We start from the raw sequence: 24,411 nt of genomic DNA on the forward strand, positions 1-24,411 counted from the left end.
CTATTAGCTACAGCAGGAGGCCCCAAAATATCCTCGTCTAGCCACATAAAGCATTCCTGCTCTTTTTTTTTTTTTTTTTGACCATTGCAGAAGAACTGTCAGGGCTATTTCTTTTTCCCCACTAAACCTCTGTGGTCCTGGATTATTTTTTTTTGTGTTAAGCTTTCCCTTGCCTGGACTGATCCCTCTGCCAGAAGTCCTAACTCCCGGTAGCCTCCTTGAGAGCATGGCTTGCATCAAAGGCTCCAGGGTTAGAGATGAGCAAGTTTCCTGTGGTCTCTTATTGCAGGAGGAAAAGCGAAGAAGTCAGCGTAGCTATCACAACAGGTGGGTCTGCTTTAAAAACCTTTCGCTCTTCTCAGGTAGAGAAGAAATAAATGTGGGAAGGGCTCCTTGTGAAAAAGGGGGAATTTCCTTTCAAAGGGGAGTGTGTGCACCCTCAGGAATCTGACTCGGAGCTGTAATTCTGTGCACAGTAGCTGCAGTAATTCCCTATTTTTTTTTCCTCAGGTCTGCTGCTTTGTGTACCCCTCAACGCCCTGGAAGATAAGGCAGAAACGCCAAGTGGCCCCTTCATCCTTTCTGGGTTGCCACAGTTTGAACCATTGGATGACAGAGCGGTTGGACAAGCCTGGCAGGAATACTGCACTTCACCAAGAAATGAAAGGCCTGAACGTGCAGCACATGAAAGGAAAAGCACACCTAACAATTAGAGAAGCTCTCCTTGTAGGGAGGGAGAGGAGGTAATGCCTTGGTTTTATACAGGAAAAAATGATCTCTCTTCCTGCAGTTATGGGCAGCGAGGAGTGAAGTAGAACAAAGGATGCAGTTCATGGCAACGTAATTTATTTGTCATCAGAGGGGTGCTCCCAGGCAGGACATACGCGGCAGTACACAGGGAGAATGCTGAGAAGTGCATGGAGGTGGCAGCAGGGGTCTAGGCCCAGGCCCCTACACGTAGGCTGCATTTCAGTTAACACATTTATGTATTTCTAACCTTTCTGAACTATCTCGGCCCAGACTCTCTTTTTTCCCAGTGTTGCTGGGATCAGACAGGGCAGGCCATGTCCCTCTGGGAGGAGGAAGAAGCTTTATGCTGCATGGGAACAAGGGAAGGGATGGAGAACGGGGTATGGCGCTTCCTCGGGCTGCTCGACTCCCTGGAGCCCGTGGTGCCTGGTCAGGCAGATCTCCTCCCCTCCCTGGATGCGACCAGAACTGGCAGCTGTGATTGCCTTAAAACAGGCGAGAACTACGGGCCTGTTTCCTGTGTTGTCCACCCTACACACACAGATTCTTCTTTGCTTGCCAGGCATCTAAAGAATCACACCTCCTCTGTGCTCTAGGCCTGTGGGTGAGCCAGGTGTGCTATCAGGTGCAGGGTATTTACACTCAACAACATACCTTGCTGTGCTATTTTTTAATCTGTTTTAATGTTTTAATCTGTTTTGATGCTTCCTCTTCACGAACTTGTGCTGGGGTTAATACTGCACTGTCAGGTAGTGCAGAGTGGGATGGCTGCACCTCAGTAAGGCGTGATTCAGGCAGATAACATCGTTCCCAAATAAAACTTGCATTCTACATCAGTTACTTTTTTAAAAGTGGCACTGGGATTAGTTTTAGCTTAACATATCAGATGATTTGGCACGTTAACAAGCAGAGGCTCTGAAGCTTTCCACTTCAAGCAACGTGTTTTGGATAAGATTGGAAGGAGTGGGAAGGAGACATTGATCACGAGAGCTCCCAGCTCCGTATTTCACAGGGGCCATGGGGTGGGGAAAGCTAAAATCTGCCTGCACGAAGGCAAACCAGGTGGGTTTTATTTGTAGCAAGCCAGTAAAGCTGAGTGTGCCTGGGGTGAGGTGAGGTGAAGTGCTGACCTCTCCTGTAAGGTGTGTGCCTTGAGTTACCCTCCCCTGCAGCCTCAGCTCTCCTTTGGGCTTTGTTCCAAGCACCCTTCTTCGGGTGAGGCTTAGGTGCTGTCTTCTGGCACGTGGGCCTGCCCTGTTGTGGAGGAAACTGCTTCCCCCTCCCCATGCAATGGTAAGTTGCAGCATCTTCAGAAAGGGTTTTCCTGCAGGAGCACTTCTGCTGATGTCCCTGCCAACTGCAGGGGGTTAGCCTCTCCCTACAGTTACTGCTCAAGAGCGAGCTGAGCTCTAGGAGTCCTTTGCTTTTCTCTCCTTTTTAGCTCTAGCTGCCATTAAGTCAAAGAAGAGCCTGGGGAAGAGATTTCGTAGGTAGACAGCCAGCGAGGGCATCAGGCCAGCTACGAGAACTTCCTTCTTCTTCTGCCCCACTGCACTGAGAACCACCTGAGCGACCTCTGCGGCTGTCTGGCCTTCGGCGGTGTTCTTGTCCATGACTGCCAAAACAAAGCCAAGGAAACACCAACATCAGCAGGTGAGCCCACACTTCAGCACCTTTCCTAGGAATGCACTAACTGCACTTGGTTCCTGGTCTAGTTCTTGGTTTTGCACTAGCTGCGTATGGGACCACAGGCAGGTGGAGTTCGTGGCTGGGCTAGAAGTCAGCACGTGCTCCTCCTGACATCCAGGCTGCACCTACACGAGCCTCGTGGTCTATTTCTGAAGATAAGGCTCACAGTTGAATGCTTCAGTACATTTTTCTCATTTTGAGTGTCAATTGATGTTAGAGAGAAGCACATACACCTCTCCTCCGCACTACTGCTCAGCTGAACCTACAGGGCAGTAACTGGAGTTTGTCTCCCCTCAAACCTAGCAGATTTCCTAGGATATGTACATTATAGGTCTAGAGAGCTTTGTGTTCACGTCTCAAGCTCCAGGAAGAATGGATGAATGGAGGGTGCAAAAAGGTCCTTCAAAGACAATGCTTAGGTTTATGTTCCCTATAAAATATCCTAAAGACTCAGTAACCCCGAGGTAGTTGCTGTTCATGAAGGCTAATTGTGGGGGGTTGCTCTTCCTACCCTGCATCCAAAGTTGTCTTTTGATACTTCAGGACTAACCTGTCCCCATCAGAGGCTGTACACTGCAAGCATATGTTGGAGTAACTCAGGGAGGTGGAGATGCTTTAGATACAGGACACAAAATCACATCTCACCTCCGTAGCGAGATCCGTCTGCTGTTACAGCATTGAGAGAAAGGTTGGTCTGAATGTATCCGGGGCTTATAACCGTCACATCGATCTCGTACTGCTCGACCTCTGCTCGCAGACAATCAAAGAAGGCCTGGGTAGCATGTTTAGAGGCAGCATCTGGAAAACAGGAAAAGGGATAAGCCCTAAGGGGAAGGAGCAGAGCTGAGGAGTGGTTCCTTCCCCTGAATGGGTCTTTCACTGAAGCGCAACCGCTTCTCAGCAAGAACCCAGTAGCTGTTCGCCAGCTTCTAGTTGTTTTTAGTGAATGGCAGCAACAGGTAGTGGGAGTGAGAGGCAATTTAGGAAGGCAAAATGTAAATACTCAAGTTGGAAACTGGCTGGGATCCTGAGCTTAATATCTCAGCCATGCCAAAGCATTATGGAGTGAACCCAAGCTGCCTCCCACTCGTGATAAAGGAGACGTGAAGACTGTCTTGGCAAGCGTTTGATAAGACTGACTGGGGCTGGGGGAACGAGATGCCCAGGAAAGGCAGGCAGGGCTGACATTTGCTGCTGAGCACCCTGCTGGCCTGCCTGTGCTAAGCACTATGGACCGAGCAGGTTCATGGCCTGGCTGCACGAAAGTCAAACCCTGATCACGCAAGCACACGGGAAGTTGTGTGGCCTAGGGCAGGAGTTCCCCTTGTTCAGTGGCTGGGCAACTCCTTTTGCTTGCTCACTTTCCCTGTGTGCTTGTTTGCTACCGCTGTGACTGCTCACCACAGCTGCAGGGTTGACACCAGCAGAACTCAGCACAGGCTGCGTGCCCTATCTGAGGACCTACTGGCACGAGCTGAGCCCCTGCTGCCCGGTCCATGGGGCTCTGCTCATGGTGTAAGCACTCCGGCAGCTCTTCAGAACACGTTTCTTGGTGCAATCATACCCACACCATCAGCAGGCCCTGACGGCCCAGGTGTTCCAGGCTCTCGTGCGCTCAGCACTATGCCCTACCAGTTTTATGCCATCCCCAGTGTAATTTTCCATTTTCCTGTTTATTTTCAATTATTACAGATGCTTTTATGCCAAATACTCTTCTATCTTTTGTAAGGCTTCTTCCAGTAATCTCACCAATATTATTTCTTGGTACATCTGATTTAGCATAAAGAGTCTTCTGGATCAAGGTAACTGTTCGAGCTTTTATTTTGGTATTGGTTCTACCACGGCACTTCACTAGTTATTAAACCAAAAAGTTCCTACTTACAGAATATTAATCAGACAAACAGCAAGCATAAAAAGCAATAAAATTAGGGAGCAAAGCAGTCGTAAGGGCTAGGAAGTTTACTGGGACTCTCAAATATTAAGATAGGAATGTCACACAGAAGACCAAAATTCTAAGCAAGGATCACATTCCTTATTCTCTTTCTCCATCCTGAAACAACTTCAGGACAGGGCTAAGATTTTGTATTTGAGCGTGTCTTCCTCAACAGCTGTCAGAGGTTTCTTAGTGTGATAACCATACTAAGGATAATTTACAGCCCTGCCTTTCCTGCATGCAGCCAGCTCTATGAAGAGCTAAATGTGGAGTTGTTCCTTCAGTCAGGTCCCCCAAATATCTTCCTCACCTTGTGTGGACGTACTTACATGCTGATCGGAAGGGAATGCTTATTTTGCCTTGAACACTGCTGATAGCCACGATGTGGCCTTGTCTCCTCTTGATCATGGAGGGGAGAAGTGCTAGCAAGAGAGAAAAGAATAACAATAACAGTTCTACCATTGCTGCTGTTGAGAATCAGTGCGTTTGTTAAACCTATGAGGCTGCACAAAGGCCTTGCAGTCGCTGTTGTCTCCCACAGGCATAGTCAGCAGCACTTGCTCTTTTCTGCCACCAGTGCATCTTTCCAGTTCCTGCAGCTCGCACCCTCCAGGATGAACTTTATGTATAAGCAGAGAACCTGCCTCAGGAAGCTCACAGCCTCGCCTAGAGCCCAGACTCAGTTCCCCCAGGTTTTATCAGAGCAGACAGGCTAGCCACGTCTCTCTTCAGAAGTTCGTGGCAGACTAGAGTCAGGAGGTGTTTTAAACGAGGCATCATCTCTCATCAGGTACTTCTCGTGCAATCGTGCCCAATAACCAACTTTAGGCCTGCCCGTAAAACAAAACTCTCCTCCCCTCGTATTGTTCTGTGCCAAATACAATTACAAACAGGATATGAGCTGTGCTTAGCTGTGGTGGCCTGCAGAAGGTACCAGCCACTGTCCTCCTGTACCGTGAATCACAAATACCTTTGGTGAGGGCTATAGGACCGAAGTAATTTGTTTCCATCACTTTCTTGTCCACATCCAGCCCCGTGTCTACGATCGTGCCCCGGTAACTGATGCCTGCGTTGTTAATCAGGATGTCCACGTGGCCCGAGTGCTTCAGGATCAATTCTGCGGCGTTTAGGATGCTTTTAGTGTCCGAAAGGTCAAATACCACGGTGTGGGGTTCGTGTAGCTGAGTAAACAAAAGTTAGCAAAAAGATGTTCAGGGGGTGCTGAACGTGCTTACGTTCATGCTCCTGACTTTGAGGAGGGATGGGATTTCCCATGCAGAGGAGGGGCCATCTAAACCTTCTGTAGTCAGAGACAGGAATATGTGACAGAAGCAGCTTGTACTCGGGTGTTTTTCTGCTGCTGTAGCCTGTTCCTTAAACCAAGTGAGATCTTCCTTGAGTGCTAAAGTTTGCTATCATGTTACTAAAGAAAATGCATCTGATGTAGTCAAAAGCAAACTCATATCTTTCCTCAGAAGCCAGCAATACCTTTGCTATCCACTTCCAGCAGAACTAGATGTCGAAACTAAAAGCCAAGACAAAGAAAGTCACTTCTCCAGATTCAGTCCATGGTATAAGGGTGCAGGGGGGCCTGGGGACTCCGCACTCGGTTACGTGTTCACCCCCACTACAAGGGAACAGGAGTCTTTCAGCTGGCTCATTTTTGTCAGGTTTTTACAAGATACGACGTGTCAGCTCCGTGTACTCCTCTAGCAATATCTATCCCTAACCACAGAGTTGCATTTTTCCTATTGCTCAACACAACAACCCGCAAGCAGCTCTAACTTCTGTAGCAGCCTGAACGGAAATCCCAGCTGCATGGGACGAGCAGCCTTCCCTTCTCCCACACTTACGTTCTTTCGGTGATTGGTCATGGTAGAAAGCTCCTGAGCCAGGTCTTTGAGTTTCTCGCTGTCTCTGCCGCAGAGCACCAGCCTAGAGCCAGCTGCGTGGAAGGCTTTTGCGCATTCTTTGGAGGAAGGAAGGAAAAGAAAAGATCTGAATGCCAGAGACAAACAGCACGTGATGTTTGATGGCAGGCTAGAACTTTTAGCTAGCAAGGGTCTGGGGTGGCTTTGGTATTCCTGAGCAGGAAAACCGTGGAAAGGAACAGCCAGGAATATACAGCGCTCCATCTGCCCAGCGTATCACAGCTGGAAGCTCTCTCCTGAAACACTCCTATCATCTCTTCTTGAGGAGAGACACAAAGCTGCTTTAAAGTAAAGCAGAATTAGAAAACATACCACTCACTCAAAAATATATATTTGGAGAAAAAGTGGCTTATATTAGGAAGAAAAGTTAGATTAATACTGCCGAGAGTTTTAATGTCAATAGATGGATTTGTACCGCAAGAGAAAAGGTACTTGGGGTTGGAGAAGGAAGGGAAAGGATGGCAGGGCACCAGAAATACACCAACCAAAGTAAATGCAGAACAATTGACGTGGGAAGTTTTACAGAAACAATTTGACTTCCTGGCTTTCTAAAGATTTAGAGAGAAGAGCCCTCAGAGCACAGGAAGGCCCAGCGTGTTTCTTGCCTTGATGAGCTCCAGTTTATGCCAACTGGAGGGCGGATAAAATTTCCCTCTACAAATGTTGAGACTCTTTTTGCACCAAAATTCGCGCTCCTTATCCTGCCTTTGGCACCCTTCTGTCAGTACCTACCTTTTCCCAGGCCAGAGGTGGCCCCGGTGACCACCACCACTGCTCCCTGCAGGTAAGTTCGCATCCGCATCCACTGCAGCAGCCGAAAAAGGGCGAAGAGCCCCAGGCTGCCAAAGAGCAGTGGGATGATGACGGTGGATGTGAGATCCATGAGTCTTCCTTTCTCAGCAGTCTTCCTAGAGCCATAAGATGAAAGGAAACAGGCCCCTTTACTGATAAGAAAATTAGCAGAGGCTTGAAAACTTGGGAAATGCTTTTTCCTACCCCTGCCTTAGACCACCGTTAAACCAAACGCCATACAGAAGTATCTTCAACAGATTTCCTCAATCTTTTATCTGGGCTTCCAAAAGTTCACATCTGTACCCAATTTTAAGCATGTAAATGCTAACCTGACCATCCCAGCAGGATGCTTGGTATCAGATCTTGTAAGCACCATGTAACAAACGTGGGCCGCGGGATGCTGTTCCCACGTGCTTTTCCATTTTGCTCTAAATTCCATCCCTTGTATAAACTATGAAATTAAATGAAAGCTCTTCAGGGCTGGGATATGTCTCTGCATGCTTCTGATTGTAACAAAACCTCTTAGATTTCTCTAGAACAGCCCATGCTACCATGTCTATGTGCCAGAGACCCATTACTGTGCGTTATCCCAGGTGGATATAACCCCCTCTACATTCAGGAGACGCAGAATAAAGCTTTCTCTCCGAGCACATTATTTGCTCAATGCCCTGAAATCTGTGCCTCCATCTCCCGTGTCTTTCAGAACCTGCTGGGAGAGAGCAGTTATCTGACTGAAATGAGCCCCATGTCCAATCTAGCAGCTGAAGCCTACATTCGTGCTCTTTAATGCCAACATTAATCGTGCCGTTTGTTAGCAGCATGAGCCTGTGTTCCGATGCCTTGAAACTAAACCTGTGTGAATGAAACCCAAGCTGAAGGTATCCTCAGGACCAAGCTCAGCCTGGAATTGGGTTCTGATGTCAATGCCTAGCCCCAATCTCCTTGCTAAGCCATCGCCTTCAGGCAAGGAGTTTATGTTACAGCTTCCTAGGTGGCCAAAGAGTAAGTGATATCTTTGCTGGTAAAAAGGTCACTGAGTTTCCCACTGTGTGTACCCCCAAGCTTTTAGGCTTGTTTTCAGAGGAAAGGCAACCCAGTTACAACCCCTTCCTCGAGTTTGTACATCTTTTGGGTTGCACGTAGAGCCAAAGCCAGGTATTGGCATATTTTCCCTGTTTTGCAGATAGTTTGAGCGCTGCAAGACAGTTCTCCACCAGGAAGATACTGGCAGGGATTGGGCAGACAACTTATGCAGTACTTCAAACACAAAAGAAGAGCATGAGAAGTAGAAAATGATAGGTGTGTAATAATAATAAGCCATAATCGGGGTCGTTAAGAAGTACTGAGTTTGGATGGGGCTGAAGGGATGGCAGAGGCTGTACTAGTCGTGGGACACAGCTGATGTGGAAAAGGCCGTGCTCGCCTGGATTTCCATCAGGGGCTTGGACAGGATTCCTCAGGTAGCTGGTCAGCGAGCAGGGCCAGCTTGCTCGACCAGTAATGAGCTGTATAAAGTAGTTGTGGACGTACAGCTAGAACAAAATCACACACACAGGGCTCATCTAGCGCTAAATAAGCGTGACAAGATCTAAAAGCGAAGCTGTCGAGCTGGCTCACAGCTCTTCTCCAGCTACTGTGGAGCTTCCTGAGCTAACTCGTGGATCTTTACAGAGTGCCTCGTTGTGTAACGCGCTGCAGAGAGGCAGCCAGGGCACAGGCTCCCCTGGGGCACAGGGAGTGTGCCCGCAGTGAGAAATCAGAGAGCTGGGAGAAGGATTAAACTCATTCCGTCGCGAAGCAGCGCACGAGCAGAGCGCCCAGCTGTTCAGTGTCTTATTCCTCCACCTCTCAGTGCTGAGCGTGCAGAAACGGTGTGGTTTGTGCTGATTTACAAAGCAGCCTGGTGGAGTTGTTTAACGTGAGGAGAGTGCAGAATTCCCCCCAAAAAAATAATTCCTGGGGAAGAGCTGTTTAGATACGGGGCTGCTGGCCCTCTTTTGGCTTGATAAGCAGGAGGTGCTTCTACTGCCTTGTGCAGCTGGTCACTTACTGCAGCTGCTTCTTTGTTGTCCTTTTCTGCTCCTAAGGCTCTCGTGAGATTCCGAAGACAAGAGGTGGGCAGGGCCGACAGGTGCTGACATCGACCAGCGTGGCTTTCAGGGCAGTTTGGAATCAAAAATATCCAGCTCCCATTTAGGACCTCTGAGTATTTCCAAAGCGGGAGCAGACAGGTGGAGTGGCACTTCTCTCACGAGCCTGCATTGAAGCTGACAAATTTCAGAAATCTGTTTTTGCTTCTGGTTTTGGTAAAATGCAGAGGCACAGAGCTGGTAAGAGGGAGCTCTTCCGATCCCTTTTCCTCACTAAACCACCCCAGGCGATGGGAGGCATTCCCACCTTTGTTTAGGGCATGGGTTTTTCCTGTTCTTTGGCAAAATGAAGGTTGAGTTTGCAAGGGCTCAAAGCCTCAGGGGCTGGTGGAGAAGAGCCCCCAAGCCCACCAACACAGCCAGCTGTGTTCTGGTCCTGCAGCACCCGTTGCTCACCAGCATGAACCAGTTACACCTGCTCAACTTACTCCTTAATCGCGTCGTTTGTTATTCATCTACCTTATAAACAAAGGTCTGCCTTTAATCCTTTCTGTTTGAAAAGCTTTCCAAGCCCTTTTATTGGTTTTCTTTCTCTTCTTTCTGTCCCTGTGTCCAGGAACGTGGCAAACTGGCTGAGCTCTGCCTGCCTGAAGGCTGCAGCAAGCCCTGAACCCACTCAGCAGCTGCAACCCGCTTCTGCAGCTTCCAGGCTGGAGTCTGAATCAACAGGTAATTAACTCCTGATACAGGGGAAGGGAAATAGGGAATGGCAATGAGAAAGACTGCACAGAAGAGGGGAGCAAGGGTGAGAAGGAATAGCCAAGCAAAGGTGCAGATCCTTTTTAATTAGGTCGTCCAGTTGCAGGTATTTTCCAAGGAAAGAACTCAAATGGTGCCTTAAAAAGAGCCCCAGAACAAAGAAAATCCCAGCTCAGCCAGGTTTCAGAAACACAAGTGCCTGGCCAAACTGAGCTGTTTTGGAAAGATGAAAGAATTCTTGCAGCTCTTCAGCCCTAAGGCAATATTTTTTTTCTTTATTTTCCTGTCCCAGCTTACTTCACAAAACCACGAGTCCTTAGTGGAGTTTGTAATATCGGACATAAAGGAATCATAAAATGAGAATCAGCGGAACAAAAAGCCGTGGAAATCAGCTCAAGGCACGCTGCAGTGTGTTCAACAGCATCCATGGGATTGAACCCATTGCTAGGCTGCTGACGTAACAGGGCAGCTCTGACATCCTGTTCAGTTTTCAGGAATATTTTGGGGAAAAGGAGAAAGGAAAAATAAAATGCTGCAAGCTGACGGAGTAATTATTTTCTGTTTAGTATTGGGATTATTTGACGTGAAAAAACTGCTGCGAAGGTGAATGTGATCACAAATGCGATCTGAAGGTGAATGAGATCACAAATTAAAAAAAAAAAAATAGACTTGGTTCCCATCAACAGAAATGCTAATTTGCAAAACAAACACTGGGAGAAGAGGAGAAGCATAAAAGCCAAATTAAGCAGATAAAACTCTGAAGTAGCTCAAAGCACCTCAGGGCAGGTAAGGCTGAGTCGCAGTAAAAACAAGAGGGTTGGCAAGGAGAGCACTGGTTTCACCACCTTATTTGAGGTGAACAGGATCAGCCCAGAGCTCTTGCTCCAAGGTGTGAGATCCCCCCTCTCACCTGTGTTCAAAAATGTGGCTGCTCACACTGGAAAAAGCAGGGATTTCTTAATTTTTCTTGGCATTTAACATTTATGACATCAAATTACCTGCAGGAGAGAAGCCACTGCTCTTTACAGGTCGAAATAAAAACCTGAAATTCTCAGTTCTCCCTCCAAAATGCAGGATTGGAACCAGCAGGTTATCGAGAGCAGAAATAAGAGCACTGATAATGAAAGCAAGTACAAGCAACTGGAAACTTTCTGAAAGGCTTAGCATAAAATAAATCACACACATCCATTAAGAAGAGCTTTCCCCCTGTAACAAAAACTGGATGCTACCCCATGACAGCCAGGATAATGATTTCAGAAGGAACACGGAGCTCAGCTAATAAGGTCAAGAGTGCACTGAGGGCAGCAAAGATGAGATCGAGTCCTAAAAGCAATCAAAACCGCGCTAAGTTTCTCGAAACAAGACCTATTCTCCTTTAGCTTCGGCCACCTAGAATCACATTGTCCCTTAAATGACAAATGGCAGCAACTGGGCGGCTATTTTCAGAAATGAAAAGGTGGCATTTAAAGGGGGGGCAGGGGGCACCAAGGAAAAACTCGTTTTTTTTTTCCTAAGGAAGCGCCTGCCGAGCAGCGAGCGGCTCCGGGCTTTGTCAGCTCCCACCTTTAGTCCGAAGAAAGCACAAATCCTACCTGGGAAAGGGGCTCACTTGCCTGGGACTGCGAGGTTCTGTCTCCCTCTGGGCTCTCAGGGGGACCCAGCTGACTTAAATTACCCGCTGGCAGCGGGCCAGGCAGCGGGCTGGGCTCCGTCCAATGCTCGCACAGCCTCTGAAAGCAAAGCTCGGGGAGACGGCGGCGTGCGGCCTCTGAGATGTGGGGTGGTTTAACCCCCGGATTGAAAAGATGGAGGCAAATGCAAAATGGTAGAGGTTTTGGTGAGAGTCGGGTTAGATCTAGGACTGAAAAATAATTTCCTGTACTTCATGCAGAGCATCCCCAAGTCCAACGGTGTTTTTTATGTTCTCTTGATAAAAGCAAAAAAAAAAAAAAAAGGCAAAGTTTGTGAATTGGTTGCAACTCTGTTATTTTAATTGGTTTTGGGATGTACTCTGGTTTTATAGTGCACACTAAAGTGGCTATCTCATTAATTAAAAGGAAAAAAATTAATTTTCATTTCTTTCCTTAGGATTCTTGAGAACTTTGAGCAGAACTGGACTGAGAGATGAGCTGCTCATCACACTGCAGCAGCACCTGGTATCTGCCAGGGAAATGGGCATTCCCTCAGGCAAACCACATTCACTAAATCCTTTTCAAGCCGTGTTTGACGGGGAAGAAGAGTGAGCATTGCTTGTGCTTAACAACAGCTAAACGTTTTTGGTGATCCAACTGCTTTGGAAAGAAATGGACATGAAATGTATAGACATTGAGGTCAGGGGGAAAAAGGAAGGCAGCATTGTCTATTCAATCAGTGATTTAATAGAAGCAAACAGGAAATTTGACAATTTCTCTGACTCACCAGGTCACCACAGAATGGTAAGTGAAGGTTCAAAAAGTTCACTCAAGACCTAATGAGAAAAAAAAGTGACTATGCTCATTGAAACAGATAAATTAACAAATTGCTTGTGTGCACTTACATTATCTGCTTTCACTCCAAACTTCATGAGCAGAAAATGATGTGCAAAATACCCTGAGGGCATTAGAAATCAGCAAAAGGCCTAAGAAGGAATTCAGTGCCTGGACAGAACTCCTCAGTAAAAGATAATTGTTCAGAGAAGAAAGGGAGGAGGGGTTTGGGAGAAGAAATCCAAGAACCAGCCAGACTTCTGAACAGAAATGATGGAAAGCGTGACGGTGAGGACTGCCCCAGGCGTGCTAGGCAGCAGGAGCAGGCGGACACCAGGTCTGTGAGAGGATGGCAACAAGGATCGGTCGTCTCGGGCTGCTGAGGTGGGAAGGCTCAGTTATAACATTCTGAATTAACTTCTTAAGGAGCAATTTGAACACCCTGCCACCTCCCCGCTGTCACTTGGAGCAGTGCCTGAAGGAGACAATCCGCAGCATTTCGGGAGTCATTTAATGCCATTTATTTATGATTTTACCCCAAAAAGATCTCAGGATAGCCCCTGGGATTAGCAATACACCCCCCCAGGATTATAAATACAACCCCCGGGATTACCAAAATAACCCCCGGGATTGTCAATACAACCCCCGGGATTACCAAAATAACCCCCGGGATTATCAATACACCCCCTCAGGATTATAAATATGACCCCTGGGATTGTCAATACACCCCCTTGGGATTATCAATACAACCCTCTGGATTGCCAAAATAACCCCCGGGATTATCAATACAACCCCCGGGATTACCAATACACCCTCATGGATTATCAATACAACACCTGGGATTATCAATACAATCCCCCGGGACTATCAATGTAACCCTTCAGGATTACCAATCCAACCCCTCAGGATTATCAATGTAACCCCCGGGATTACCAACCCAGCCCCTCACGGCCCCCCCCAGCCGCCCTTTGCCGCCCCCGTCCCCTCAGGGCCCCCCCGGCTCGGGCCCTACCTGCCCGCCGCCGTCACCATGGCCACCGCCGGAAGTGCGGCGGGGGGAGGCGGGCCTTCCGGCGGCGCGCCCAATGGCAGGCCGCTCCTGCCGGAGGAGAGCCGGAAGGCCTGGGAGCCGGCCAGCAGCGTTGCCCTCGTGGGTCCGGCCGCGGGTTGGGTCCGGCCGGGAAACAGCGCCCCGGGCGGGAGGTTCCGGCCTCACTTTGTTCCGGGCTGGGCCTGCGGGTCTATTAGGGCAGTGGTTCAATTAATAATAATAATATTATTATTAATAATAAAGAAATTAATAATTCAGCCTCCCAGAAGGATCCCTGAGGAGCCAGCTCGTTGCCAGCCCTGCTTGAAAGGGCAGGGGAGCTGCATGCAGTGTACCCAGAGCTGGCAGCGCATGGCTATGGGGGCAGGGATGGTGAAATCCTGTGATAAAAGAGGAGGAGGCAGCATTCTGCAGGGCCGTGATCACGGTCCCAGAGCGTGGGCAGCGAGACCAGGGGCAGGGTGGTTCCCTGGTTCTTAAACGGGCTCCCCACAGCAGCGCTCGCAGGCAGCACCCGTGGTCCGAGAGCTTTTCCCTTTGAGGTGAATTGGGGCTGAAGTGTCGCAGCCTCAGCTCCTGTTAAGGCTGTGGAGCTGATAACGGGCAACGGGGTGCTGCAGGGTTACAGCGCAAATCTGACCAGGCCTTTGGAAAACAAGGTTCCCGTGATGCCCAAATCCCAAAGCCTGGATGGACTCAGTGGTGTGAGGAGCTCCTGCACCGAGGGCTTCGTCCTGGCACAAGGAGCTTCTCTTCCTACTCCCTACAGCGTATGTGAGCAGGAGATACATCTACAGAGGCGTTATCCAGCGACAAAGGGAGTTAATCCCAGGTGTCTTTCCCTTTGAGCAGCAGTGAGGTGAGCAGTTGTGTTTGTGTGTTTTTTATGACAGTTACTTGAAGCAGTTTACATATGGTAACGGCGTTTTGTGCCTCTCTAATAAGGAAAACACACTGGGGCCATGAGTTCGCATCAGTATGTTTGTTTGTCATTAGTAAGGGATCAATACTGAAGGAAAAAATAGAAAAGGATTCAAGATCTTCCTAAAAATCACCTTCTGATAGGTTTGATGGTAACACTTTTCTGGCTTCAGGACCAATGTGAAACAAAAGGAAAGAATCAATAATTATACTTCTCCAAATTAAAATGAAAAACAAGAAGTACATTTGTGTCATGGCAGCCTTACTGGAAGCTGCAGTCTGCTTGGTCTTCTGAAAATCAGAGCTAGGAAAAGCCCTTTCAGACCATCCTTCTCAACAAAGCAGGACAGGATGAGCCAGAGCCTAATGCACTGACTTTCTCACAGGACCATAGCTGCCTGAGAGCTACGTCCAAGCTCCTGTGGTAATTTACCTGGTATCTGACAGCCTATTTAATTTAATAGGGAACGGTTAGCGTCACAAGACTGCAGGTGCTGGCAAAGTTGATTGAAACCAAGTGCCCCGTGTTGCCTGTGTGAGAGGCGAGTCCTACAGCAAAGGGTTAGTCAGACTGGAGCTGCAATTAGAGAATGAATGCACTGAAATAAGGCTTGATTTTGTTGCTTTGACTGGAATCTTTTATCTTAGATTAAACTAGCACATGTAATTAGCAACAAACTTTGATTTAAACCTCCTTGTTCCCAAATTGCATGTTGGTTTTGTGGCCTAGAACACCAAAAGGCGTTCGGGTGATTTGTGTCAACATGTCTTTGTTCTCAGCAGCATTAGAGAGGAGTCTGGCCTGAATCTAGGACTTTTGTTTTGGAGGCCACGCAGCCTGGCTGGTAAATGTTGGTGTAGACTTTTAAAACCACGACTGTTGTTTTTATTAGCACTCAGTCTCTCCTCTTTTCTTTCTCTTTGTCTCAGCCCAGAACTGCAAAGGACTGGAATCCTTTTAGCGTTTAACACTTCCTTGGCAAACATCCTGCTGCTCTATTGTTGCCCTCCTGAAGTGCAGGAGTTCCTTTCTGAGGAGGAAAAGCTCTCCAAACTCAGGGAAGTATTTGCACTTGTGGCTGGTGACATCTGCTTTGCTGCAAGCATCACCGAGTGCACATCCACACAGCCTTTTAACCCTGTTCTCTAGGGCAACAATTTTGTGCTCTACTTCTTTCCAGCTCTTACTTGTCACCTATTTTCAAGGAATATAGGAAGTGGTTTCTCTTTTAAGAAAAGCTTAGGTTGCTTACCCTAAGAGCAAAGATCTGTGCAGAGATCCCCATAGGGTAACAAAACCTTCCCCGGGGAAAACATCATTGAACTGGTTTGTACTGAAAGCTCCCAATTTCACCATGCCTTTGGCTGGAAAATATTAAAAGGGCTGTGGCACGCTTGAAGATTTTCATGTCACAATCTCTGGTGCAAGACTGCAGTCTCTTCTTCACTCCCTGCTTGCACAGATTGGGTTTATAGGAGTGACTGAAAACAGCCCAGGACGTCTGTCCCTTCCAGGCAATGGACCCGAGGCGGTAGCCTTGATTTTTTGCCCATTATTCTGATTTGGAACTGGGCCCTGACTTAAGGACACCAAACTCCTTTCAGAGAGGGTCAGTAGCCTCTCACCCCTTCTCCCTGGGAGAGTCTTGCTCTAGGTCCATTTCATCGCGCTCACAGGTTTTTGCACCACCTGAGTCTTTGATTTTCCTCAAGTTACTTTCTGCGTGGTTTGGTTGCAGTTGTTCATAACTCCTGTCTTTTCCAGACCCTGCACTGCAGCATTTCCAGACTCAATGTGAAAAAAAAAAAAGAACAGACTTAGTGAGACTGCACTTTTGTTGTATGGTTGTGCTGCACACCCCTGACTTTTGCAGCTAAACCAAAAACGGGAAGAGGGAACAAGGTCTCCTCCTGCAGCTAAAGATCCTCAGCCATACCAGAACCATTTTAACAGAGCTGAATGCTTCCAGGGGAGCTAGTTGATGTTTTGTCGCTCTCAGAAGTGGAGCCATGGCAAAGCCGAGGTACTGTTCTGTAAAAAGACTAATTGTGCTTGCTGTAATTGCTGAAGGGACAGCCTGGGCCTGCTCCGTGGAAGCGTCACCTCCCTGAAGCCTTGCTGATGTGAGGATATCCAGCCCTGGCTTTCCCTGCTGCCTTACCTCTTTGTCTTGGTGTGATAAAAGCAGGTGAGGTTCGAGAGCTGGGTCCCAGACCTGCAAGGCAACAGAGAGAAGAATATAACCAACCTCTTCTGCTCTTTGGTGGGGTAGGAAAGAGTTAAAGGACAACAGAGGGCGAGCGGCTGCTCCATTGTTCAGGCACTGCTCGACCCAGGGTTGCTGCTCTCTATTCCCGGATCTGCCTCTGGCTTCCTGCATGACCTTGGGCTGGTCACCTACCTTTTCTTTTCTTTGGTTCCCAAACTGTAACATGGAAATAATTCTCTTCCTGTGGTGCCTCAGCCCCTGCTGCCTTTGGGGTGGCCGAGATTCTCTGATGGGAGGAAGATAGCACGTTCCCACTGGCGAAATACTTACCCAGAGCACGGTAATTTGGGGACGTGCTGGTGTTCACTCGGGGGCAGCAGTTTGCGTGGTGCTGCTTGTGTTTTTTAATAGGCAAAAACCTGTGGTGAAAGTCAAATTGCATTGGTGGTGGATGCAGAGCAACGCCAGCTGCAGCGTTGCCTTTCCTCACTAGGTGGTGCTTTTGGTCAAAGATTTGAGTAACTGCAGCTCTCTTTCTGCACTGAATTTCCTCATTTTTTCTTCCCCGGTCTCCATTCCTTCTCCTCTTTCTGTGCCTTAACGCTGTGGGGGACCCTTGCTGATGCTGGGCGTTGAGCAAGGCCAACCTGGCAGCACAGCTCCGGCCACCCGCGCCCAGCAGCGAGCTCAGCTCCTGGGCTTTGCCCTTCCAAGCGTGCATCGGTGCCGCTGGGCTGTGGCAGAGGACTGAATTCTTTCCGTGTTTTCTATTCCCATAAGGAAAAGGCTTCAAAGAGCAGGTCCCCTCCCCCTCTCTGCTGGTGAAGGGCATTTAGGGAAGCTGGGAAAAAAAAAATCCAGCACTGACAGACGAGTTTATTTAGCAAACCGCTGCCCTTCTCTACCTTAGCGGAAGGTTTTATTTTTTTTTTTTCTTAAGAAATTGCTGCCTTTTATCCATCTTTGTATTCAGGAGATGGCTACCTAGCCAAGGTCACTGCTGCTGCATGCCCGTATCACGCAGCGAGCCAGCCTCCTCTTCCTTCCACGGGTGCTGCTCTCAGCGAGGCTTCCCCAGGTGAAGAATGGGAGTAAGGAGGACGGAAGCAGCCAGCGCAAGGTCCCACGCCGCTGCTGGGTAGGGAGAGCCCCAAGAACAGCCCTCCCTTTTGTACAGGCAGCAGAGAAGGTGAATGAAATTGTAATCAAACGCTTCCTGCGCGGACATGCACGAGGCACGGCAGGGTGCGTGGTGGTGTGCTGCCACCATCCGTGACCGTGCGGAGCAAATCAGCTCCTCGCCTGCCCTCAGCACCCCAAATTCATCCTGTGCTGGCACCTTCTGAGCCCACCTCGAGCCCCTCACCCACAGCAGCAACATTTGTAGAGGCTGCGATGCTCCCACCGCTGCCTGCAGGCTGCCTTCGGGCTGACTTGCACCCGGCTGCGCCCACGGGGAGGCTGCGAGGCTGCATCAGGGAGGCTGCGGGCTTGCATCACGTCCAACTCCCTCCCCGGGGAATTTTACAAACGTTAATGAATGGGGCTGGAGCTCTGCCGTGACGCCAGCCAGCCGTGCACGGGTTTATAGAGCGAGGCCAGCAGAGATCATGCTCCTGCCTCTGGCGCTGCACCGCTGGGGGCAATTTCGGGTGGGTGCCAACACGCCCGCGGCAGCCCCGTGCTCACGTGCTGGATGTTGTGCTCACGGCGGTGACGTCCCCACAGCAGGGACACGAGCCATGCAGATTTGCAGGGTGACACAGAACTCCTCTCGGGACCGGGAGCTGACAGTGATTTCTTTGTCATCCCCCCGTTGTCGTCTCCCTGCTGCACGTCCATTTGTTCACGGTTAGGAGGAGATTGCTGATGACTAAACCCCGGGTCTGCATCACAGTGTTTGAAGGAGCGACCCAGAACTGCAGGGTTCAAGCTCGTAAGAAGAGCGAGAAGTGGGGACAGTGCATTTCCTCATGTCTGTGAGATCCGGAGAGCAAGCCACTCTCCCACTCCATCCTGGCTGGGAGGGAATTGCATCACTGCCTTGTACAGATATTTATTTTTCTCCAAAATGTGCTTGTTTTATTGTTTTCTTCCGATGGAATTGGCCAGCGGGTCCCGAATTGTGTGGCTCTGAAATTTAGAAGCAACATACCTGTGTGGGGGAGAGAGAATGAGTGGTTTTCACTCTGCAATCTGGCTCTTCCCTCCCTCCTCCCCGTTCCCCACATCCCCATGTGTTACAGAGCCAGCTGCTCCCGGAATAGTTTGGGAATGAAATGTCACCGTTTGAAACTGGTGAGTCACACTTTTTGAAGCCGGGGAGGGGGGGGGGAGGGAGGGAGGGAATATGAAATCTTGTGGTGTGGCAGAGCGTCTCCTGGTGAGTACAGAGAGATTCGGAAAACCACAGGCTCCCCGACGATGGAGTCGAGGGGCTTGGAATAAAGGCTGCTGGGTGTGTCCGTGCTGCTTTCTGCAGGAGGATCTCGAAACCCGCTGCAAACTTCAATTGTCTTACTTAACATGCCCGCTGCAGCTGGATCCCAGCGCCTTCTCCGACAGGACTAGGTCGGATCTGTCTGACAACGCACCTACAGTGACTCTCTTAATTAAGTCTCCCTGCACTGCTGTGAGGTGTGTAATTACAGTGAGACCTGACTCAAGCAACCACTCGAGGGACTAACAACAAAAAAATCTTTACCAGAGCAGGGAGGAACAGAATTTTAGTGTTCTTTTCATTATTATTATTATTTTATTTTTATATTTTAGGGGAAGTTTATTAAGCCAAGGGGATTAATTAGTCTGGTTTCCTCTCAGTTTATCCCACTATTTGGGTGATGCCTTTAATCTACTGCATTGTAATATAAGTGGTCTGTTTCCTTCCAAAAAGATCCTTGAGATCTCTCGTCTTTGAAGAGAAATTACTGCAAAAAATGTCAATTAGGAGAAGTGGTAGCAACAGTCTTGTGAAATGAACTATTGTTTATCAGAAGCTGAGCGGTTGTTCCTCCCTTCCCAACCCCTGTCCAGTGGTAATAAATAAATAAATAAATAAATAAATATTTTTTTTTTTAATCACAGGGCAGCATTCTGTGTTCCTGCTCCAGCCCACGAGAGCCAGCCATTTCCACACGGCAGCTCTGCCTCGTAGGCACCAAGAAATGGGCACCTTGAGCTGAAGTGCCACGGTCATCCTACTACTGGTGTACTACTCAGCGGTCCCAGGCGTGCTGACTCTAGCTGTGGCTGCCCCAGCTCGCTGCCAGAGGTTTGTGTCCACTACCAGAGGTGGCAGCCTGGGCTGTGTGGCACCACTCACAGCTTTAACCTCAGTCACACCTCAGAGAAGACACGCCGCCCATTCTGCAGCCTCTGCTTCGACAGTCGTGAGCTGAAGGGCACATAGAAGCTGGAAATGTTGATACCGTGAACAGTCCCAGGATGGGCTGGCAGCAATCCGCCCGAGTCCCATCTTCGGTGGGATTTTGGAAACGTGCAGTGAGTAAAACTTCCCAGTTTTAAGCCAAACTATGCAGCTAGCTTGGTGAGGGTTTTGCAAGAGTAAGCCCTAAGGGGCTCGATGCAATCTCTGACTATTTTATTTGGACGACTGAGCTGGTAACAAGATTTTATGAAGTGTGCATTTATATATCAAATTTTAGATAGCATTAACTAGAAACCCACATACTCTGTCGTCACTAGGTTTGACACAAAATAATCTCTGGATGCAGAAGTTTGCTGCAGACCCTAAGATTTTGTTTAAGACAAAATAAAACAAATCCTGTACATCATGGCCCCAGAGACAACCTTGGGAAGTCAAATCTGGGTGGCATTCCATGTGCAGTAAAGCCTGCTTATCTGCCCCACTCTTATCTCTTTTCTTCATCATTGTTGCCCTTTTCTCTTAACACAGACCATTTCAGTGATTTGGTTTATGCTGTAGGTCTGCAGAGAATTGAACCAGCAGCACTGCAGTGGTTGTAAGTTGCAGCAGGGACACAGGAGTGAGCCAAGGAGCCAGGTAAGAAAAAGGTGCCCTTACAGGTACCCGGGACACCATCACATCAGACATTTCAGTTACTGCAAACCAGTAACGAGATGGGAATGGCTGCAGGTCATCAGTTCTGAAACATAATGACAGTGTTTTAGGGCTTGGTGCTGTCTTTTTTACCTTCCTTTTTCTAGGATAGGTTTGCCTCCCCAGATCCCTCGTGGGGATTCTCTTTAGCTTACAGTTTCTGGCAGATAACGCCCAGGATAATGTTGGGCACGATCAGTACAAATGGAGCTTATTTCTTAGAATGAAGTTAGCATCACTTCAAATTGAGTAACAAAAGATGAATTTACTGAGTATACAACTCAAATACTGAGTTCAGTAAGCATTTGAAGTTTCAAAGTTACGTGATACTTTCATTAAAACTTAGTGGATTTTTGCCCAAATCAAAGGATTTTCTCTGATTACCTTACTGTGGGATTTTCCAGACTGTCTGAGACCACACATCCTCAGCCTTGTAGGCCTTGGCAAAACTCATACCTAACGTGTGGAACTCTTTCTAACATGAACAAGCACTTCAGTTCATTCTGAAAGGCCAGCACTACTACTGATTTGTTTTGGGGAAAAAAAAAAAAAGGAAAGAAAAGACAACCAAAATGACGTTGGACATTCATTAGCAAAGCATTGTCAGAAAACAATAGAAGAACAGACAAAAGCCAGTCCAGATTCTGTGGTATTTCCTAAAGGGCTCCCTCTGGCACATGGCTATTCCCTGCCAATCCTTTTGTATTGTTTTTGATAATGAATAGAAGCTGAACAGATGATTGTTGTATTGTCCACTAAGTGATTCATTTACATTAAATACTGCTCCAAAAGTAGGCTTTGGGTGGACTTTTTTAGTCACTACAGTTATTTATTTGTACAGTTTAATTACCATCTTTTAATTCTCCACTGTACATAATTATTTCCTGATTGCTTCAGCTAAATTACATGGGTTGTAACTCCTCAGAAGTCAGTGGTCCAACAAGCCCTGACAGAAGAAGCAGCATCTCTGAGGCTTAAGTTTGAAAGGCCATCTATAGGAAACTGCTCTGGTTTTGGGCAGGTGCTGAGGTTCTTCAGCATCTGTCTGCAGGTCTCGTGTCCTTGATGCCTATCTCTGAGTCAGGCAAAGTTCAGTCAAGCACAAACTTCGCTGCATAAATCATCACGGTTTCATTGATTTTCCTCGTGAAGCTCTCAGCTCCTACTTCATATCTGCACCAAAATTTCTTTATTAACCCAGGGTTTCCGTTGCAATTTCAGGCTTTTCTTACAGAGGTCAAAAGTTTGGGTTTGTTTCGTTTCGCTTGGAAAGATGTGAGAGAGGTTAGATGTTGGAGGGCTTATTCACACTACTGCAGTTAGAAGAACTTCACCATAAGAAGCCATTTCATCCCAAATCCACGTGTAGAACTGCAGGTCCTCTGTTCCACTGATCTGTATGTACTAATGGGTAGGGAGGAGTGACACAACCCGAAGGGATTTTTGGTGGTGAAGACTCTAAGGAAATCATCACTCCAGGCCTCTCCATCCATCTCCTGGTGTGTGAGGAGTTGCATGACTTTGCACTTGTTGAGTAGCTGGAGCTACACCTCAGAAGCCCTGATTTCCTGGTCATTCTCTGTTCCCCATTCCATGTACCACATAGAGAGGGTCAGTGTGGACTTTTGGTTCTGTGTGAAACAGGTTGTACAGTCTGAGGCCAGGCAGCAAAATTGTTATGCAGAGAGGGGAAAGGAACAGTCCTAATAGCACCGAGTTGTTTGTGTAATATGGCCTAAGGTTTAAATCTGCCAGAACAGAGCAAAGCAGCCCTTTCTGACATTTTCTCAGTCCCTTCTCCATCCAGTTACAGAAAAGTAAATCACCAATTCTGTGCCAAGGTATAAAAGGAACAGGATTTCGTTTGGAAGGGTTTCTGTGTCTGTACCTGCCAAGGTGAGACAAGAAAAATAATGACTCTTTGCAATCAGCTTCCCTAAACTCATCGGCCAAATGAGCAGGGGGGACAAGCATGTTTTAGTATCCCTGTAGCCTTCCAGCTGAAGCTGCACTGAAGTTTTTTGCCGTTCTTTGCTGCTGGAGCTACTGAACTGGGGCAGAAGCTGCCAAATGGCTACCTAAGGTGTACATGTAGGCTTCTTCATGTGTTTTGTCACCCTGCTTCAGAAACCACCTTTGACTGGTCTGTGGTTAAAACAAACCGTCCACCCCTTATGATGTCCTTGAGCTTTGGTCTTCTTTTGGGTGATACGGCATCTTCAGAAACCTAGATAAAGCTCAGCGGACACACAGACAAAGCCAGCCCTCCTCCTGCATAAAACCACAAAGGCCTGTACTGCCAGGGTTTCCCCTGCTGCCTTCCTCTTTAACCCTCCAGCGTTGCTCTCCTCGTGTTGTTGCTCTCCCAGGAGCCCACATTGCTCTGTGCTTAGTGGCAGGCGATGAAATCAAACCGTGCATTAGCAGCTCCATAATAGCTTTGCTCAGTGGAACCCAGCTTCCTTCATTAATCCAGAAAATGAGAGTTGTTTTCGTACATTTGAGAAGCTAATTATTTAAGTGCTGGGAATTAAGGCTCATCAGATACTGGAGACTGACTTTGCTTTTGTTTCCCAGGGGATGGAACAAGATGGAAGGAAGCTGCTTCTACACAGGTGTGCGGCGGTAACTCACCAGTACCTGGGGCAGGGAGCAGCAGGGAGTGGATCCCTTTCCTCAAACATAAAAGTCTCTCTGTATGTCTTCTTTCCCCTAGACATCGTGTGATGACTCTTCCCATTCAAATAGACTTTTTAGGTTTCCTTTGATCAAATAACTCTATACATTTATTTATTTTTTCTACCATTAAATGATGGGCCCTGCTTGTGTTTGACCTAACCTGAATATTTTGCGATAAAATAATGCCTTGTCATGGCTGAGATTTTAGAGAGGGAAATAGCTCACATCAGTTGGCCTCCTGTAGTCAGTTACCCTTCAGGCTTACCTACAATCACCTCGCTCAGAGAGGGGCTGAGGCTGAGTGACTGCTATCGAACCCAGCAAGGGACCTTCCAGCGGCTCGGAAACCAGGAGATGAGCTGGGTGAAAACCCCCCATGTCTGTGGGAAACCACAGACGAGGACCGATCTGTTGTTATAAACAAAGTTTTTACAGCATGATGAATTTTAACAGTAGATGGGTGCTTTTGACATTCTTCCCAGAAAATGCCAGAGAATCCATTGATGCAATCGCCAATGGCCGTGTGCTAAAGAGCAGGGACTTGGTTCCGATCGTGTCACTGGATGGATCCGCTGTTTTCTTACAAGCGGCTCGCCAAGAACAAATTTCTCGTTTTTAATGAGATAGCCAATGTCCTGTGTTGTCTTCAGAGACTAAGGAAGTGAACTTTTCTGTGGGTTCGGTTGAAGCCAGATGTTACAGTATTGTCTGGATATAATTGACTTGACAAATAGCAGGGGTGACATTTTAGCTCCATTTAAGTCAGTGGCAAAATGCCCACTGAGTTCAACTGGGGCCAAGATTTCATCTTACGACAGTGATCCTCCGAAAAATAAGTACAGGCCTTCTGTTTTTTTCTAGGACTCTTTTTAACCTGTGGGCTATGAATCCTTGGAATTCCGCGCACTGCTTTGAAGAGGTCTGCAAAAGATCACAAAGACAAGCAAGTGTATTGTCAGTAGGTTTAAATTAGCTATGCAGAGGGCCGTGATGCCAGTGGCAAACTGCAGGAGTCGATTACAAAATTTGAAGGCAGCTTAATCCACAGAAATCCACCTGT

General features: G+C 47.9%; 1 protein-coding gene and 2 long non-coding RNA genes across 6 annotated transcripts; 2 read left to right on the top strand and 1 right to left on the bottom strand.

Moving 5' to 3' along the window:
- Positions 1-327: 327 nt before the first annotated feature.
- Positions 328-13,444, bottom strand: DHRS7B (dehydrogenase/reductase 7B). 4 transcript variants are annotated; one of them, XM_082772773.1, is made up of 8 exons: positions 11,558-11,878; positions 10,855-10,942; positions 7,036-7,211; positions 6,226-6,341; positions 5,343-5,553; positions 4,702-4,794; positions 3,085-3,237; positions 328-2,365 (listed from the first exon to the last, which is right to left on the bottom strand). In XM_082772773.1, the coding sequence occupies exons 3-8, from the start codon at positions 7,184-7,186 to the stop codon at positions 2,160-2,162; spliced, it is 930 nt and encodes a 309-aa protein (XP_082628899.1). In that variant the 5' UTR covers positions 7,187-7,211; positions 10,855-10,942; positions 11,558-11,878; the 3' UTR covers positions 328-2,159. The 4 variants fall into 4 exon arrangements, with proteins under 4 accessions (XP_082628899.1, XP_082628896.1, XP_082628897.1 ...); XM_082772770.1 differs by lacking the exons at positions 10,855-10,942; positions 11,558-11,878 and adding an exon at positions 13,422-13,444; XM_082772771.1 differs by lacking the exons at positions 10,855-10,942; positions 11,558-11,878 and adding an exon at positions 12,363-12,671.
- On the top strand, positions 2,273-12,291 carry LOC309884086. Its single transcript, XR_014318549.1, has 3 exons — positions 2,273-2,403; positions 9,802-9,914; positions 12,033-12,291. It is a non-coding gene; the product is annotated as an uncharacterized lncRNA (long non-coding RNA).
- A 5,555-nt stretch (positions 13,445-18,999) lies between the features above and the next one.
- LOC309883748 lies at positions 19,000-23,350 on the top strand. The gene is made up of 4 exons (XR_014318512.1): positions 19,000-19,228; positions 19,676-20,092; positions 20,538-20,615; positions 23,250-23,350. It is a non-coding gene; the product is annotated as an uncharacterized lncRNA (long non-coding RNA).
- The last annotated feature ends 1,061 nt before the right edge of the window (positions 23,351-24,411 follow it).

Source organism: Aythya marila, assembly GCF_965140915.1.
Source record: "Aythya marila genome assembly, chromosome: 15".
Lineage (NCBI taxonomy): Eukaryota > Metazoa > Chordata > Aves > Anseriformes > Anatidae > Aythya > Aythya marila.